This window comes from Nuphar pumila, chromosome 1 (genome assembly GCF_984573655.1).
Source record: "Nuphar pumila chromosome 1, dmNupPumi1.hap1.1, whole genome shotgun sequence".
In the NCBI taxonomy this organism is placed as follows: domain Eukaryota; kingdom Viridiplantae; phylum Streptophyta; class Magnoliopsida; order Nymphaeales; family Nymphaeaceae; genus Nuphar; species Nuphar pumila.
Window position 1 is genome coordinate 170,053,317 of NC_143249.1, and position 20,143 is coordinate 170,073,459.

The window sequence follows — 20,143 nt, forward strand, 5'->3', positions numbered from 1 at the left end:
CTTGTTCTAGTCGCCAATACACTTGTTTTAAGTGTCACTTTATAAGATGTTGATTGGTTATTCACACTTTTTTTGTGTTTTTAGCCCATTAGTGACATTGTGATTATGTTCTTGTTTTAATCGTTGATACACTTTTTTTAAGTGTCATTTTATGTAGACGAGATTTTGGTTATTCACACTTTGTGTGTGTGTTTTGTCATTAGTGGCATTGTGATTATGCTCTTGTTCTAGTCATTGATACTTGCTTTAAGTGTCATTTTATGTAGACAAGAGATGTTGGTTATTCGCACTTTTTTTATGTTCTTGTTGCCCATTAGTGGCATTGTGATTATGCTTTTGTTCTAGTAGCTGATACACTTGAATTTTGAGGTTTTGATATCTAGTGAGGTGATTGCTTGTGGTGGTCGAACTATTGTTGATATTTGCAAATATCATTCATTGTGTTATGTGGGATTTTTAAATATCTCCATAAAATTTCTAAACTTTTACTACTCATTTGCCCTTGTATGGGAAATGGTTATTGAAATATTTTCATTGAATATGCTTTAATTGCATTTGTTCCATGATTGGTTGTCTTACGTGATTTACATCATGATATGCCTTAGTTGCATAGGACGCTATATTTTGAGTGTATTTCTATTGTTGAGATTTAAATTGTTATGATCGGTTTGAGACAATACTTGTCATTATTACAAAATATCTCTTGTTAAGTTTTGTACGTGAGATTTTCGAAGTTCCCTATTATTTTTGTTGTGCATTTAACATGGCTACTTGTTTTGAAAAACCCTTCTTTATGAATACTTTTTGTGTGGGTTAAACTCCTTTGAGTTATTTATTCATGATATTGATCATGATAGATGTGTGTATTAACTTTGAATAATGCATGTTTTCATGAATGTTATGAGTTTATCTTTGAGATATTTTATGCGTGCATCTCTGCTTTTGATAATATGCAATTATGTTCTCTTATAAATTAAGAACTAGAATTTCTGAAAATTTTATATTGAGGTGAGACTCAATGAATATTGTGTTTGAAATTTAATGACTTTTTCAGAATTGATGTCAAAAAATTTACTTTCTATTATAAGATTTTTTGAAAAAAAAAATAAATTTTCTTATTAAATATATATTGTATTTTTGACGTGCTTGGTCATCCTCTCTCCATAATATATATATATATATAGCTAATTTTGAAATCTTATTTTGGTTTATGATATATATATGTGTATAGTTGGAATGCTTCGTTAGCTCTATTTACAGGTTCTCAAGTAGCGATAATATTGAAAATTCTAAAGACCCTTTGTATAATGGAGCATATGATTGAAGATAAAGAAGCACACTTTAACGAAGCAATGAATGGAAGCACCCGATGAAGTCAAATGACAAACTTTTATGTCGGGTTCTTTCTTTGTATTTGCAAACTTATCGTGAGATACTGTAAGTTTGAGTGGGAGTGTTAAGATTAATGTGTCCTTTATATATATATATATATATATACCAGAGTTACCAGAAGCTTATTAGATAAGTGAGAAGCCCGCTTCCCGAAAACTCGTTTTCAAAACTTGGTGGGAATCTCGATTCTGCCACGCTTCTCTTATGCTTTTCACATGCTTCATTTATTCTTCTTATATGTTCTCTCACTCTACTTTTCATGTTTTTTTATGTGTTTCTTCTCACGCTTCTCACTCACTTCTATGTGTTTTCTCTAAACTGGCAGCCTAATTTTCAGATTTTATTAAAAATTTAATTTACATTAAAAAATCATGAAATTTAAGAAATAATCGCTTTTATTTTAGTTTTTATTTGTATTCTATTTTTATTCCCATTAAATTCTTATATTATTGTTTTTTATTTCTCGCTTCCCACTTCCTATGCATTTTAAAATACATCATTTCTCGCTTTCCTGCTTCCACTGCCTAGTATGGCAACCTTGGCATATATGTATATGTTCATGTATATATATATATATATATATATTATTGGGACCAAGTCAAACTAGTTTGACTTGTTCCTACCGGCTAGAATTCTAGCCATTGGGAGGTCCCTCCCTCTTACTTGAGAGGATTCTTTCTCTCCTCTCTTTCTCTATAAATAGCAGTGGATGTGGACCTTGTAAGGTGAGGAAGTGATGGGTAGTTTTAGGTTTTTTGTGTGTTTTTAGTGTATTGTAGTGAGGCCCTTATGTATTTATTTCTTTTATGTATTTATTATTCATTACTAATGAAATCATTTATTCATACAACTTGTATCAAGTTTTTATAATTGGTAGTATTCATATACATTTTGATTGACATTTAAACTATAATTTGGAATGTCTTGTGTTCTGTGCTATTTTGTTACAACACACACATACAATGACTATAATACTCACAACCATCAAATAGTATATATAAGAGCATCATATTACAAATTTTCAGCTACTTTTAAACATATGATAGTCTTTGGATAATAACCTAATTAACTTAATGGATAGAGATGAAGTTTATATTCCTTTAACTTCAACATTCACCAGAGGCTAATGTTCTTAACTTTGTAATCATATATATGGAAAGGAGAACTTTAAAAAACAAATAACGCACACATTTTTTATGCTTATGGTAGAAGATGACTATTGCCCCGAGTGCACGACCGTGGCACGTGTGTGCCATGGCACAACCATGCTCTCTTTTTCGCTTGTGTAAGCCCTATACAACCTTACTTAAGGACCTGAATGGCTCACACGAGCCATGATGGCCTTGTAAATAGCTTAGGGGAGACGTGGTGCCAAGAGCTTTGTGCCAACGAGTGCCCATGTTGCCTCCTCATGGCTACGGGGGACCTCTTGGAATTTTTATGGTTCTCCAAATGTTTTTGGAGTTCCTACTATCCTTGGAGAGTCGACACCCATAACATCTTTAAAGGGAGACTCGTTGGTAGGTAGAGTTCCCCTCGAAAGCCCATTCTTCCAAGACCGTCTCACCTCAAATAGACACACAGTGAGTCTATCGTGCCACCTCAAATAGACCACATGTCGCTTCCGCTCATCAGTGTCGTCTCCTGACGCACCGCCTTGCGTTACTCTGAGTCACGTCCACGTGCCGCTTCCGCTCCACAGGCTTGCCTAGTCTGCATCCTAGGCGCCGCAAGGTTCTTAGCAAAAATACCGACAACCGGTACCAGAGCCATCGTCTGTTGCTACCATGTCCTCAGACGAAGACTTCATCCCTGTCAGGCAAAGCAAGAAGGGAGCATCCTCTAGTTTCTCGGGAGTGACTCAAAGCTCCCAGCTCCCTCCAATACCTCCTCCTACGACTAGTCCCCTGAATCTCTCTGTCGAGTTCACGACAGAGGCCTCGCTCGAAGGTCGCTTGATTCGGGTAGAAATGGCCATTGCTCGAATTGATGGTACTCTGAACGTGGCTGGAGGAACCATTGCTAACATTGGGGAACAACATCAAATCTTAGAACATGATGTACAGCCCAACCTTGATGCGTTCCAGGAGGTGCAAGCTAGGGTGACCGAACTTGTGCCTATCCGTGACCAAGTAAGGGAATTGCTCTCCCTACTCACTGTTCGAGAACAACTGAGCAATCTCATGTCGTTGCTTGAAGAAGTGCCCCAACTACAGGAACGTGTCACCGAGTTGGAAGAGAAGAACATCCAACTCTCTACTACCACAGGTGCCTTTGAACGCCTCTTGCAATATGGCCTTGCCCAAGGTGGAGTTACTGTCCGTCAGGAAGGTTACCAAAGAAAGCTCCCCAACCCTTAAAAGTATACCGGTGCTCGGAATGTGAAAGAGTTAGAGAACTTCCTTCGGAAAGTGGAACGTTACATGAAAGTGGCTCAAATCCGAAATGTTGAAGTTAAGATCGACACCGTCGTGTCGTTCTTCTCAGGTGACGGCACTCTCTAGTGGCACCGACGCAACGAAGACTTCGATCGTGGGCTAATCGAAATTGACACTTAGGAAGACTTCAAAGCAGAGCTGAGAAATCACTTCTTGCCCACCAATGCAAAGTTCGAGTCATGTGCCAAGCTGATGGCCCTTCGACACACTGGCCCGTTCACGACAATGTTAAGGCTTTCACTAGCCTTATGTTGGACATCGCTGATATGCCAGAAAAAGATCAATTGTTCCATTTCATACATGGCTTGCAGCCATGGGCGAAACAAGAGATCTAGAAGCAACGCCCGCAGAATGTGGCAGACGCCGTCACTACCGCAGAGCAGCTTATGGACTACCACAAGAATGAACGTCAGAATGATAATCGTTGTAAGTCAAATGCACCCCGCTATTAGAATAATGACAAACGTTCCCACGAGCATAAAAAGGGAGACGAAGTGAGGCATGAGGGACCTAAATGGGATGCTAATGATGGTCATCACTCTAAGGGCAAGTCCAATCACTCAGGACGTCCACAACGACCCAGTTCTCCTTGCCTTATTTGCAGTGCTATGCATTGGATAGTTGAGTGCCCTAAGCGCTTGGATCGTCGAGCCAACGTCAATGCAGCTCAGATCGAAGGAGATCGTGAAGAACTGGAGATGGGGGCCTTCAGATGCTTAATGCACTTCGAGGAGCTGTGTCGCCTCCTCAACCTCCTGTCAGTAAGGAATTAATGTACTTTGATGTGTACAACAATGGCAAAACCACCAGGGCGATGGTGGACACTGGCACTACTCACAACTTTGTTTCTCCTAACGAAACTATCTGGCTCGGCCTCAAGGCCGAAAGAAAGGAAAGCTGAATGAAAGCGATGAACTCAGAGGCTAAGCCCATCCTTGGTCAGGCAAAGGATGTAGCTATTCAGATTGGCACATGGAAAGGCTTCACCAACTTCTCAGTGACGCCCCTCGATGACTTTAGAGCCATCATCGAGATGGAGTTCCTACATGCCCACAAGGTTGTTCTCATGCCGCACTTGAACGCGATAAGCATAATGGTTGAGTCGTCCCCATGCATGGTCTCGGCTTACTCCTCAAGCAGTGGCAAGATGCCTATGGTGTCAGCTCTACAGTTGAAGAAAGGCCTCAAGAAGGGGGATGAGACCTTCTTAGTAGCCATTAAGGAAGAAGATTCTCTTGTGCTAGAGGCAGACGTCCCTCCAGAACCGGTGCCCATCTTGAAGCAATTCGGCGATGTCATGCCCGACGAACTTCAAAAGCATCTACCTCTCGATCGCGAGATCGACCACCAAATTGAGTTGGTTCCAGGCTCTAAGCCTCCTGTTGCGGTACCCTACCGCATGACTCCTCCAGAACTCAAGGAGTTGCGTTGTCCGTTAGATGAGATGCTCGAAGCCAGCATCATCCACCCCTCCAAAGCTCTTTTTGGCGCTCTCATGCTCTTTCAACTTAAGCACGATGAATCAAAATGGCTATGTGTAGACTATCGGGCACTAAATAAGATTACTGTAAAGAACAAGTATTTGTTGCCCCTCATCGCAGACTTGTTTGACCAGCTGGGAAGTGCCTGTGTATTCTCGAAGGTTGACCTTCGGTCCAGGTACTGACATGTCTGCATTGTTGAATGTGATGAGCCAAAGACGACTTGCGTGACTCGGTATGGTGCTTATGAATTTCTAGTGATTGTTTTTGGCTTAACTAACGCACCAGCCACATTCTCAACATTGATGAACAAGCTCTTCTATCCATACTTGGATAAGTTTGTAGTCATTTACCTTGACGACATAGTCATCTACAGCAACAGTCAAGAAGACAATGTTGAACATCTGTGCCTTGTCTTCCAGCTTTTATGGGATAATGACTTGTACGTGAAAAAACAGAAGTGCATGTTTGGCAAAGAAGAGATTGAGTTCTTGGGGCATTTTGTTAGCAAGGGTCAATTGTGCATGGACCCTCGAAAGGTACGAGCCATCCAGGATTGGGAACCTCCTGCCAAGATTCATGACCTGCGATCTTTCTTTGGCTTAGCCAACTACTATCGACGCTTTATCTCGAGGAACTCGCTAGTTTTTGCACCACTCACCGACCTTACCAAAAAGGATCGAAGTATGTCTGGACAACGGAATGCCAGACTGCCTTTGACAAGCTCAAGACGATTGTCACAAGCGAGTCGGTTTTGCAGTTGTCGGACCACTCCAAACCATTTGAGGTATGCATTGACGCCTCAGACTTCGCCATTGGGCGTGTTCTTATGCAAGAAGGTCACCCCATTGCCTTCGAGAGTAGGAAGCTAAATGACACGGAGAGGCGCTATTCCATACATGAACGTGAAATGACGGCCATAGTCCATTTCCTCAGGATATGGTGTCACTACCTGCTGGGATCTCCTTTCTTGGTCTACACTGACAATGTGGCCACAAGCTATTTCCAGACTCAAAAAAAGTTTAGTCCCAAACAGACGCGATGGCAAGAGTTCTTTACCGAATTCGACATGACGCTACTCTACAAGCCAGGGAGTACCAATCATGTCGCTGATGAACTAAGCAAGAGGGCCAAGCTGGCGACCCAGAGTGAAGGAGAGCCCTCTCATGTTCAGCTAACCAACGGCCTCCTTGATCGAATTCAATGCGCTACGACCCCATGGTCCCTCAACTGCAGGACTTGATTAAGGCAGATAACACAGCAAAGTATACCTTTGAAGATGGCTTGATATTGATGAAGGGGTGAATCTTCGTCCCCAATTGGAACTCGTTGCGGAAGATGCTCATCAAAGAGTGTCATGATACCAAGTGGGCTGGACACAATGGCCAACATCGCACTCTTGCCCTCATCAAAATGGCTTACTATTGGCCCCACATGCGCAACGATGTTGAGGAATATGTGAGGACTTGCTTTATCTGTCAGCAGAACAAGTCTAGCAATCAGAAACCTAGGGGTCTTCTTCAGCCTTTGTTGATCCCCAACTGTCCGTGACAGAGCATCTCCATGGACTTCATCTTAGCGCTTCTAATCGTTGATGGATTTGGTTTTATCTTCGTAGTGGTGGACAGGTTCTCAAAATATGCTATCTTCACCCCTGCTCCGCCTCCATGTTGTGCAGACCACATTGCTCAGCTCTTTGTTAAGAATGTGGTCAAATATTGGGGCCTACCAGAGGATATAGTCAGTGATTGCGATCTTCGCTTCACTGGCAGGTTCTTGACTGAGGTGTTTAAGCTCTTGGGGTTGGAACTCCATTTCTCTATTGCCCTTCATCCGTAGACGGACGGGCAGACTGATAGGATGAACGCGTTGCTCGAAGACTATCTAAGGCACTTTGTGAGTGTCAATCAGAGACTGGGTGAAACTGCTAGATGTTGCCCAATTCAGTTTCAACTTGCAGAAAAGTGAATCTACAGGCCACAACCCCTTTGAACTCGCTACAGGCCAGCAACCCCTGACACCTCACACTATAGTTGTCCGATATTCAGGCAAGACCCCCCTTGCCCATCAGTTTGTTTGTGACTTGCAGGAAAGAACAAAACTTGTAAAGGAATTCCTGCAGAAGGCAACTGCGCGCATGAAGTGGGCGGATCCTAAACGTCGACCTCTGGCTTTCGACATTGGTGACCAAGTGATGGTCAAGTTCAACATGCAAAGGATTCGTGCCTTTCGAAATCTCCACAAGGGCCTTGTCTGAAACTACGAAGGCCCGTTCACTATTTCGAAGGTTGGCAACCTTGCTTACAGAGTGGAACTACCCACACACTTTCAACTGCATCCAGTCTTTCGTGTCAGTCAGCTTAAGCCCTATCATCCTGATGGTGAAGACCCCAATAGAGGCCAGCCAACGCGTCCTCCGACACCACTCTAGACCACTGACAATCGGGAAGTTGACTACATTCTCAACCATCGCAAGAACTCACGCGGTGGCTACAAAGAATTTCTTGTCAAGTGGAAGGACCTTCCCGAAGTTGAAGCAACATGGGAGGACACCAGGAAGCTCTCCCAATTTCAAGAAAAGATCGAAGAGTATCTTGGTCGGCAGCGGTAGTCGTCGAGGACGACGATGTTTTTGGCGAGAGAAAATGTCAAGCCCCGCGTGCACGACCGTGGCACGTGCGTGCCATGGCACAACCATGCACTCGTTTTCGCTTGTGTAAACTTTGTACAGACTTACCTAAAACCTTGTGTGGCTTATACGGGTCATGATGGCCTTGTAAATAGCTTAGGGGAGACGTGGTGCCAAGAGCTTTGTGCCAACGAGTGCTCATGTTGCCTTCCCATGGCTAGGGGGAACCTCTTGGAATTTTTATGGTTCCCCAAGTGTTTTTGGAGTTGCTCCTATCCTTGGAGAGTCGGCACCCATAACATCTTTAGAGGGGGACTCGTTGGTAGGTAGAGCTTGAAAAGAAGTCGTCATTATGCATATGCTGGACCCGACCTGATCTATATACTGGATCGGGTCCAGACCCAATCAATGTATAATGTAAATTACAATGTTATTAAGGGGTATTTCTGTACCCTAGAATTACATACTCAATATGTTAATAGACTGAAAGGCACGGCCATATGGGTCTCTCTCTCTCTCTCTCTCTCTCTCTCTCTCTCTCTCTCTCTCTCTCTCGTGACAGGTCTGTGTAGAGATCAAGGACCCCTTTCTCACATGGTATTAGAGCAGCGTGATGACTGGGAGTGAAGAGCTGGCTTGTTTTCATCCTATCAACGTGAAAGTCGACAGGCGCGTGGATCTAACCAAGTCTGGGTGTGAAAAGCTCAATCTTGGTTTCACGATGACAGGCCTCGATTTTGGTTTCACGGTGACAGGCACGTGAAACTGTGAAAAACTCGACCTCCTGTGTTTCTCGGTCACAGGTCGTTCTTCTCTCTTTGTCAACTTATTCACCTTTAATCTGAAATCATACATCTGTTTTTCTACAATCTGTGCTTCTGAAATCTCTGTTAACCTCTACTGTTTCGTGGGTTCTGAAATCACTTTTGATAGCATTTTTTGAAATCGCATTATTCCTTTTCTGTTTTTTTTTCTTTCTGTTTAGCCGAGTACAACCATGTGAAATTGATCCAACACGTGAACTTGTTTCTCCTACTTTTCTGTTAGCCGAGACATGCTTCTACCATCTGTTAGTCGAGTGCTCTGTTAGCCGAATCCAGCCACGTGAAATTGATTACCTTTCTGTTAGCAAAGTCCAGCCACGTGATTTTGATCAAACACGTGAAGTTGATTAGTCGAGCCCTCTATTTTGTCTCTCATACCTAAGTGTCAGTTCAGGTTTTCTCTCAAATGGATTTCACTCATGCACAGTCATGTCTGTCCTCCAGCTTTCTCAGTCAACTAGTCTCTGAAAAGCTGAATAACTCAAATTTCTTAACCTGGAAAAGACAGATCATCCCATTTATAAAGAGTCAGGACCTCTCTGATCATCTGGATGGATTGGTTCCACCGCCTCCAGAATTCATTTCGCAGGAAAAAGCGGACGATAAAGGAGAACAATCTATTGTTCTTCACAAGAATCCAGAATATGTTGCTTGGATGAAGAGGGATCAATCGCTAGTGGCATATATCACTTCAACTCTCTCACAGGAGGTCCTTGTTGCCCTTCTTGATGATTGTTCGGCTAAGGAACTGTGGGACAAGTTAGTTCAAACATATTCACAAATTTCTAAGGCAAAAATTATGTTTCTTAAGCGAGAGTTTCAAATGCTGAAGAAAGATTCCATGTCTATTATGGAATACCTGAACAAAATGAAAGGCATCACAGACCAGTTGGCTATTGTTGGGTGTCTTGTCAGTGAAAAAGATAAAGTGCAACAAACCTTGAGTGGATTGGGGCCAGACTATCATGTTATGACGACAACCTTATTATGTTTACCAGAACTTTCAAAGTTTGAAGATCTTCGTGCGAAATTATTGCAATATGAAATGACTCTGAAAGGATCTTCTGAAGATTCTCATGGACATTCAGGAACCCAAGATGTGCTAGCTACGGGAATGAGTTATAGTCGAGGACGAGGAAGTTTCTTTCGAGGAAAGGGAGGCCAAGGGAGAAATACCTATGGAGGTCGTGGTATACTTCCAACACCCAATATACAAGGACAAATACCCATTCCCACTTGTTTTCTATGCAACAAGAAAGGGCATATTAAAGCAAATTGTTGGTTTAATCCTCAAAACAAAGGGAAAGCCCCACAAGGAGAGGCTAGGAAGGATGGAGAAGTAAAGGAGTTGTTGTTGGCAACCTTGGCAGGATTGAATATGAAGCAAAATGACAAAGGCATTTGGTATGTCGACTCCGGAGCAGCTACTCATGTCACGGGTGATGTAGGTAAACTCTTGACTCTTACACCTTATGTTGGTAAGAATAGCATAGTCACAGTAGATGGATCTCATCACTCTATCTCATATATTGGAAATGCCATTATACCCATGTCAAAGTCCTCTCTTAATCTTTCAAGTGTCATCCATGTACCTAATATTCAAAATAACATTGTTTCTGTCCAAAAACTTGTTGATGATGTTAATGCTTCAGTTGAATTTACTCCCTCTTCTGTTTATGTCAAGGATCTTCGCACGAGAAAGACATTCGCTGAAGGAAAACGATGGGGCAACAAGTACATCTTTCAAGAAGATCCTTCCTTTGTTCATTCCGACTATTCATCCTTGAAGCCTCACCACCGTCAATTTTTTATCTTGATTTTGTGTTTATTATTTCTGAATGTAATAAGCCAAGACTTTGGCATAGTCGTCTTGGCCATTGTGGTCGCCATTTTATTGAAAAACTTGTCTTGAATAATCTCATTCCTAAGTCCAGTATGAGTTCAGAGGTCATTGATACAAAGTATTCTAGTTGTCATTTATGTAAGAGTCATGTTTTACCATTCGCTTCCATTAATAAAAGAGTTTCAAGGCCATTTGAGGTCATTTGTTCAGATGTCTGGGGTCCTCCCCCAATTACTTCTCTTTCTGACAGTAAATATTATATTATTTTCATTGATAGTTACTCGCGTTATACTTGGATATTTTTTATGAAGCACAAATCAGAAGTCTTTTGATTGTTCCAGAGATTTCATTCTTTTGTTCAAAATCATTTCTCTACCAACATTCTCAATTTCCAGTGTTATGGAGGAGGTGAATTTTCCTTGAGTGACTTTGTTAATTTCCTTCAACATAATGGGATAAAGAGAAGAGTGTCTTGCCCGCATACACCTCAACAAAATGGGATTGCTGAGAGGAAGCATCGACATATTGTTGAGACTGCAACGAGCATGATGCACGGGAGCAATCTCCCTGTATCATTATGGACTGACGATTTTCACTCCACTGTTCATGTGATAAATCGACTGCCCATGAGTATCTTAGAAAATAAGTCACCATATTTCTCTCTATTTGGCATACAACCAGATTATCATGAATTACGTGTGTTTGGGTCTGTTTGCTATGTTCACATTGACAGCTCACTAAGGCACAAGTTCCAAGATAAAACCTTAACATGCAGGTTTATAGGATAGGCAGAAGACTACAAAGGGTACAGGTGCTATGATCCCCTGAGTAAGCATGTCAAAATATCGAGAAATGTATTTTTCGATGAAATGAACTTTGATGATCAGCCTGCTAATTCAAGCCTTCGTGCTGATAACTCAAGCCCCAGCGTTGAGGTATACTACCCATGGTTAAATTCAGAACTCTTTTTCAATGGTAAAGTAGATTGTCCAGCAAACTGCAGTTAGAAGGAGACACATGAGGAATCAGCCAATGAAACTCAAACGGAAGAGACTGTTACACAGGACTTAGAGCCAACAAGGGTGTTGTGTACACCCGACGAGAGAAAGAGCCCTCATTCATTCCTTGTACAAGTACGGATCCATCTGATCCCATTTCATAGATGATGGATATCCGAAGATCCTCACGGATTCGACATCCGCTTGACAGGTGGGTAAGTTATAAAAAAATTTCATTGGATTTTCAGTTATTCTTGACATCCATAAGTAAAGAGGATGAGCCTCTCATGTTCTATCAAGTTGTGAGATCTAGAAGATGGGTAGAAGCAATGAATGAAGAAATGGAGGCCTTACATGAATGTGGGACATGGGAGATTGTACCTAGACCACTAAACAGAAATGTTGTTGGGTCAAAATGGGTGTACAAGATAAAGTATAAACCATAGGAGCATCGAAAGGTACAAGGCTAGACTTGTAGCCAAGGGATTCACACAAGAGGCAGAACAAGACTTTTATGAAACTTTTAGTCCTGTAGTTAAAATGGGGACCATTCGCATCGTGTTGAGTCTAGCCATTGAACATGGATGGACATTGAGCCAGCTGGATGTAAAAAATGCATTTCTGCACGGAGATTTAAAAGAGGAGGTCTACATGGAACAACCCACTAGATATGCAGAACGAGACGCCAAAAAATATGTATGCAAGTTAAAGAGAGCACTCTATGGTTTGAAACAAGCTTCTCGTTCCTGGTTCGACAGTTTTTCTTTAGAGATACAAAAGCATGGCTTCTCTCGGTCCCTTCTAGATCACTCATTATTTATTCACAATGAACAAGGCGTCACTACTCTTCTATTGATATATGTAGATGGCATCATCATCACAGGGAACTGTAAAAGTCACATTGAGCAGGTGAAGAAGTTATTAAATCAGAGATTTAAGATGAAAGATTTGAGAGAGCTGCGATATTTTCTTGGGGTAGAAGTTGATAAAAGAAGTGATACACTCACACTTACTCAACACAAATACATATTGGACATTCTCAGCAGAGCAGGCATGACAGATTGTAAGCCGTTAACAACTCCAAGTGTCATTCATCAAAAACTGAGTTCAAAGGAAGGGGATATATATGGAGATCCCACTAAGTATCGCAGCTTAGTTGGCATGTTGCAATGCCTGACTTTTACTAGACCTAATATAGTGTACTCGGTTAATCAGGTGTCCCAGTTTATGCATGAACCTCGTATGTCACATATGGAGGCAGTCAAACGAATACTTCGTTACCTGAAGGGTACAGTTGGTGATGGGCTGGTATACAAGAAAAGAGAATTAGATCCAGGCGGGGGCCATGAGATCGTCATTTATGTTGATGCTGATTGGGCGGGTGATCCAGATGAACGACGATCAGTATCCGGTTATTGCAGCTTAATTGGATCAAACTTGGTATCCTGAAGCAGTAGAAAACAAAAGGCGGTTGCTAGGTCAAGCACTGAGGCTGAATACAGATCGATGGTTGCTGCTACGGCTGAGGCTACATGGATAAGACATCTCCTGACAGAAATGAGAGAACCGATTGCTCGGTCACTGCTACTGTGTGACAATCAAAGTGCCATCAACATGTCCTTCAATCACATCCATCATAGTCGAGCAAAGCATATTGAAATAGATCAACATTTTATTAGGAAAAAGGTTGAAAATAAAGAGATTGAGGCCATGTATGTGCCAACTGAAGAACAAGTTGCTGACATTCTCACTAAAGGGTTGACAAATGACAGATTTTGGTTTCTGAAAGGCAAATTGTTCATGGTTCAGGACCATGCACAACTTGAGGGAGGCTGAAAAGAAGTCGTCATTATGTATATGCTGGATCGGGTCCGGACCCAAACAATGTATAATGTAAATTACAATGTTATTAAGGGGTATTTCTGTACCCTAGAATTACATACTCAAAATATTAATAGACTGAAAGGCGTAGCCACATGGGTCTGACCCCCTTTCTCTGGAATCTCTCTCTCTCTCTGTCTATCTCGTGACAGGTCTGTGTAGAGATCAAGGACCCCTTTCTCACAGAGCTCCCCTCGAAAGCCCATTCTTCCAAGACCATCCCACCTCACATTGCCCCACAATGAGTCTATCGTGCCGTCTCATGTGCCACACCTGTAAGTGCCGCTTGGCCAACTTATGAATAAAAGTTGCATTTCTTAAACATTGTGCCTTCGCTCCTTTGGTTGCTTGTTTGGTGCCTTGTTGCACCATCTTGTTTGCTTGCTTGTTTGCCTACAGGTTGCGTGTTTATTGGTGATTGCCTCCCACACCGCTTGCCTATGTGGCTTCGTGTGTGGCCGTCCCTCCCAAGGTTGTTGCTTGCCCATGAGTCTCTAGCCTCGTTGGGCCTCCCAAGTGTTGTGAGCACTGATTGGGCATCCGCTCCCATGTGGTAGCCTTAAAGAGTTGCCTCCCACACGTCGCTTCTGCTCATCGGTGTCGTCTCCTGACGCACCGCCTTGCGTTGCTTTGAGTCACGTCCGCGTGCCACTTTCGCTCCACAAGGTTGCCTAGTCCGCATCCTAGGCACCGCACGGTTCTTAGCAAAAAGACTGTGACACTAAGTCACACGGACTCGGCTATAAGGTCGACGCACCCGTGTCGACACGCCCCGACACGGGTGCGGCTTCGGACACGGAGCGGACACAATCAACCAAGTGTTGGACTCGGTCAACACATCGAGGCTGAGTCTGTCCACATTTTGGACTCGGTCATCTTTGACTGAGTCTATTTTTGTCCATTTTTTAAGGGCAAAAAACGTATAAAAACTAAAAAAAATGATCTTTTATATATTTTTTAATATATATACATAGTTGTGTCCCCTAATGGGCACAACTTTGACCGAGTCTTATTATTGTTATATATAATATATATATATATATATAACCGTGTCCTCGCGTCTAAATTTTTTGAAATTGCTCTGCACCCGCACCCATGTGACATAGCCATGACACTATGCATGCACTGGCAGAACAAAGCATCAATTCGAGTTGGATCCTTTTGGGTCTAAATTAGGATGCTGCAACTTATAGTTAGTACTTCTAATGTTTCTAAATTTAACTTCACAGAAATAAGTAAAGATAGTTCATGTAAACTTGATTTGACATCTTTGAAGTGAATATGGATAGATCTTGGGCTATGTCACATAGGTATGCATGCAAGTACGGGTTATGGCATGGGTACAAAGGGTATAACATAAAAACTATATATACATACATACATATATATATACATGAAAAAAATGCAAAATCTCTAGATACAAAATTATTAAAAGTCTAAAACACATTAAGGGTATATAGTTAACTAACAATTAATGGTTTAACAAATATAGTTAATAGTAGATACTTTAGACATCAAGCATTAACTATATTAGTGTGGGTACAACTCTGCTACAAGGGCTTGGTAGAAATGCAAGTGTTACATAGATCTTGGGTGTGAATATAGTTAGGTTTAACTGCATGACAATAAAAACACCAACTTATAGTGACTAGTGGAATTATGATAATACCCTCAAACCAGAAAAATATTAGTCAGATTTCGTCTTTTTGGGATAATCCAAGGAACCCCGACCCAACTATTACAGACTGTACGCTAGCTATGTCACAGGGACTTGGCCAACTAGGTCTGCACCCGCATCGACGTGATGCGACGCGACATGGGTGCGGCACTCAGTGCGGTCAACGCACCCAAGGTCATTTATGTCCAATTTTTGGACTTTATATATATATATATATATATATATATATATATTTTTTTTTTTTTGCCGCACCCCCGCACCCGCACCCACACCCATGTGACATAGTACACTAGCTAGCCTCTGGCTGATAAAACCCTTGAGGTCCCCCTTGTCCACCAGGGAGTACACACAGCTTCGACCTTAAGGCAAGGGACGCCACCAAGGGTTTCAAACTTCTAACATCCCATCAACTTGGTGACATTCACAAGTTACCCCTTCCAGTCATCCTATTAACATTAAAGTTTCTCATATTTCAAAGAAGTGCCTAGTGATAACACTGTTAGGTTTTATCACCCACGTTGCATTCACGCAGTAGCACCAGAGAGAAAGAGGTTGGAGACGTCTGCAGCAAAGAAGGCTGATTTCGTTCACTTCTTGAGAACGTGCCCTAATACTCTTTATATTACTTATGGGTCTAAAGTAACAATAGATAATGGCTCTGCTCCAGACCCAAACTCCCGACCCATGAAGAGATACAAGCATAATACATAATATAGAGATACAACAGTGCAGTGACATAAATACCCTTGGACGACTACCATCCTTAATACCCGCCCTCAAGTTGTGCACGGTTTTGAACCATGGACAACTTGCCCTTTAAGTACCAAAAACGTATACTAGTGAGACCCTTGGTAAACAAATCTGCAACTTGATCTTCAGTGGAGATGTACACTCGGTCAATTTCTCCATCTTCAATTTTCTAACGAATGAAGTGTTGATCAATTTCTATATGTTTAGTACGGCTGTGATGAATGGGGTTAAACGAAATTTGAATGGCACTTTGATTATCACAGTGGAGTGTGGCAATTAATATCACAAGATATCAAATGATGCAATCATATGCAATTATATGCATGGTCAATATAAGCAAGTCTATTATAAGATAACAATAGCATACAACATTAAAGTTGGCCGAAAACATATAGAGAGATTTTTAAAGAATCATATGGAAAAACAAGAGTATACACAAGTACAACTAATCATAGATACTCACAAAGAGATCAAAATTCATGTATATGCAATAATCTAATAACTTTAAAGCCACAAAAAATTATGAAGGAACGCATAAGATATGCATATGAACACTATGATTTCACATAAGATACATACCAAACATATATTTTGAATTATCATGCTTATGCAAGAGCCAATAAAACAATAGCTCACTTAAGAAAGAGATTTCTAAGATAAAACTCTAATTTCAATTTAATTTGAGACCATAAAACAATACCCAAAATGTCTAATTTTTCAACCCAAAATACCAAAAACAATTTTGAAATGACACAATCATTAATGGCACATAAAACATGCATAGACATATGTCCACAACACATAAATATGAAGATGATATGCCAATAGAGCAATCTCATGAGAGCATACAAAGCATTCATGGCATGACTAATGAACTTAAAATCATGATGACTCCAGATATAAAACATACAAGAATTTAAAAATTCTTAATGAGCACATCTCAGTGAATGCGACAAATAGAATTCAAAAAACATGTTTTGACACGTACATAAATTCACCAATAATCATAATGGTGTCCAAGAAACCCAAAATAATATATATATATGAGATCATAAAATTATATATTTTTTGTATAAAAAATAATAATAACATGAAGAACTTACCATAAGGAGTTCAAGAATAGACTAGTTATAGGTTAATGTCAAAAGAAACAAACACAAGAGCCATTAAAATAATATTTCATCAAAAGACATTTCACAAAACCCTAATTCTAATTGATTCAAAAAACACATTTTACATACTCAAGAAATAACCATAATATTTTAAACAAAATTTGAAAAGAAAAAAACAGAAATATAAATTATAAATCATTTTTTTAATTAAACAAGAGATACATACCAAAATATAAGAGCCTCGAGTCCAAGCCATATATATATCAATCCAAAATTTTCTTTCAAAGCACGAACTCAAACAAGATACCAAGATCAATAATCTCTTGCTCTGATATCATGTCACGAAATGGGCGAAAAAACAAAAACAAAAACCACAAAGGGCTTATGATAACACAAACACAACGTGCACATGCATAAGTTCACCATGGGATAATACAAGGTGCCAACATAGGCAATACAAACAGCCACTAAGGGCAATACCACGCATTAAAGCACAAAAGCAAGAATAAAATAAATAACATTTTATTCATAATAAACTCACAAAGTGAGTTAGAATGTTTTAGAATAGCATTAGAGAACAAGATAGGGGTTCACCCTTATTCATACACAAGAGGTAGTCTCAAATAGAGTTGTTGGACTGTTCCAACAATTATAAATAAATAGTTGTTGGACAGTTCCAACAGCTCTATTGACTAGTCAACTCTATGTTGACTAGTTCAAAAAGAACCCAACAGCTCTATTTGGTCTTTGACCAAATAGTCCCTATAAAAACAAAAAATGACAAAAAGAACAAAATAAAGTAAAAGAACTAAAGTGCCCCTAATGGGCACAACCTAATTACAATGATGTAAAATGATAAAAATACCCCTAGAGGGTATTACCTATTACATTATTATAAATAAAATATATATACATATATATATATATGAATATTGGGGCCAATTTAGGACTGTAACAGTAGATATGGACATGTGTAGTGCAACAGAATATTGACTACAAAATCAGATTCTTCTCCATATTATCATTTCCTTAAGAAGAACAGCAAATGGAAGGAAGAAATATTTAGTACCGGAGCAATAAAAAATATAAAATTAAAGAGACCACACAGCCACTTCACAGTGCTAAGGCAAAATAACAGCAACAATAACATGCCAGAAAAAACATACAAAAGGGGAAAAAATCATCCAAGCTAAAAACTCAAGCCTATTAAGGGAAAGACATATGCAGTGAAACTTAGATTTCACCCGATCAATAATTACTTCTTTAAGAATATGAGTTGTCATTTTCTGACTTCAGATACAGTACATAAGATTCTCAGAAAGTGTTATTTTCTCTCCTCATCAAGTAGAAGGTGAAAACCATAAAATAAGCTAACAAAACTTGCTTCTGGAAGATCCACAAATTTAGAAATCAAAGAAGTTTAGAATGTGAAAATTAAATTGTTCAAGGTACCTTGATTTGAGACTTTGTTGCACCTTATCATGAAATTCAACAGTCAAATTAGGTTTTCCTGAAACAAAATCACAAGCACAATTCAGAAACTAGCATTTCTACCTGCCATCAACAAGTTTGATTTAAACTATATGCACATTGACATTTTAGATGAAAAATACAACAATTGGTGGAGAACACCGCAAACTAGAACTTCTAAAGACCCAAGTTCTTTGCAGTTCTCTGCCAAAGTAAAACACATCATTTTGCTTCTTATCGTCTCAAAAATAAACCAGATTGCGTGAAAGGTTCTAAATAAGAATAGCTGAAGCTAAGGACAGCAGCATACATATATGAAGCACAATGTCATGGACTTTGACTTTGTCGAGTGCTACTAAGTTTGAGCACGCTATGGGGGATTGTGTATGTGTATACTAAGATTAAAGGCTCCCAATTATTAGGAATCACTTTACAAGAAAACCTAACAACCCAAAAGAAATCTACTGCCAAATATATGCACTGATGGCAAAAACAAGTTTCCGAAAGCCATTTATTCAAACAAGACTCTAATTGCAGCGGAGCAACCACTGCCACTAATACTGAACCAAAAACCAGAGAAGATGAAGCTAAAGCAAAAATGAAGAGGGAAGATACGCGAGAACAGTGTTTGTGTACCAGTCGAATGGGGCCTCAATCCAACGAAGACCTTGGTCATGCAACTGCGAGAAGAAGAATCATGTCATTTCATTCGTTCCTCCGCTCGTAGCGGTTGATCTTTCTTTCACCGCAACACGAATCGAAGAGAAAGAGGAACCTAAAAAGAGCAAAGACTGACCTGACAGAAATATGGGAATCGCCAGCCGGGGAGTAGAGACAGGACGGACCCATCGAGTGAACGGAAACCGCCATCCCCGCAAGAACAAGAAACTCAGAGAGAGAGAGAGAGAAGGTCCTTGGGTTCCCGCGGCGAAACCAAAAGCTAAGCCAAGATCCTCACCCTTTCTGCATTTGCGACTGCTGCTGCCTTATCTCCGTTTGGGCTTTTGATAAAAAAAAAGTTTGGGATTAAAGAGGATGGCAGATTCCGTCATAAGCCTTATCACCATCCATCGGTAATAAGGCATCAACACTGCCCATTACAGTGATCGGTGGGTCCACTGTAAACAGCGTTTGATAACGACAGCATTTCCGGCCCACTGGCCGCTGCAATGGGTGAGCAAAGACACCTCCAGTCAAAATTATCGTTAGCCAAGCTCAACCAACTGGGGCGTTGACCCGGACAAAGGGTCGTCACAATCAGAAACCCCCAAGGCGTGTCATGTCTGAATTGCTCATTACAATTTACAAATACACGAACAAGGAGAGGAGTCGTGAATAGGTGATTGATGAACGTGCTTGATCAGCCCTTTTTCATTTTATTTTAAATTATGACATGATGTGATCTATGTACTTGATTAATTACAACGCATGGCTGGGTTTTTATAAGGTTGGAAAAATCAATTGTCCAAAATCTTTATAAATTTTTGAGATTCAGGTGTGGATTCTTAGTAAATGGACCATGCCCAACACATTTATAGAGCCTAAATTGCACAAAAAACACCCAAAAAGCCAAAAACCCCACAAAACACGATCATCAAGACTACTCGAACAAGTTCCCTTACTGGTGTACAAACCTTGTCTGTTTCG

The 20,143-nt window shown here is 40.5% G+C and overlaps 1 protein-coding gene across 2 annotated transcripts in view; it reads right to left on the bottom strand.

The window, feature by feature from the left end:
* LOC149851250 (ATP-dependent Clp protease proteolytic subunit-related protein 2, chloroplastic-like) overlaps positions 1-19,494 on the bottom strand; it is a 33,524-nt gene extending 14,030 nt beyond the window's left edge. Inside the window, exons 1-3 of one of the 2 annotated variants that reach the window (XM_089999455.1) lie at positions 19,293-19,494; positions 19,133-19,176; positions 18,479-18,536 (exon numbers count right to left, since the gene is read on the bottom strand). In XM_089999455.1, the coding sequence (XP_089855581.1) occupies positions 18,479-18,536; positions 19,133-19,176; positions 19,293-19,366 (176 nt within the window). In that variant the 5' untranslated portion in view covers positions 19,367-19,494. The remainder of the gene's footprint in view (positions 1-18,478; positions 18,537-19,132; positions 19,177-19,292) is intronic. The other variant, XM_089999462.1, reaches the window with a different exon arrangement.
* Between the last annotated feature and the right edge of the window lie 649 nt (positions 19,495-20,143).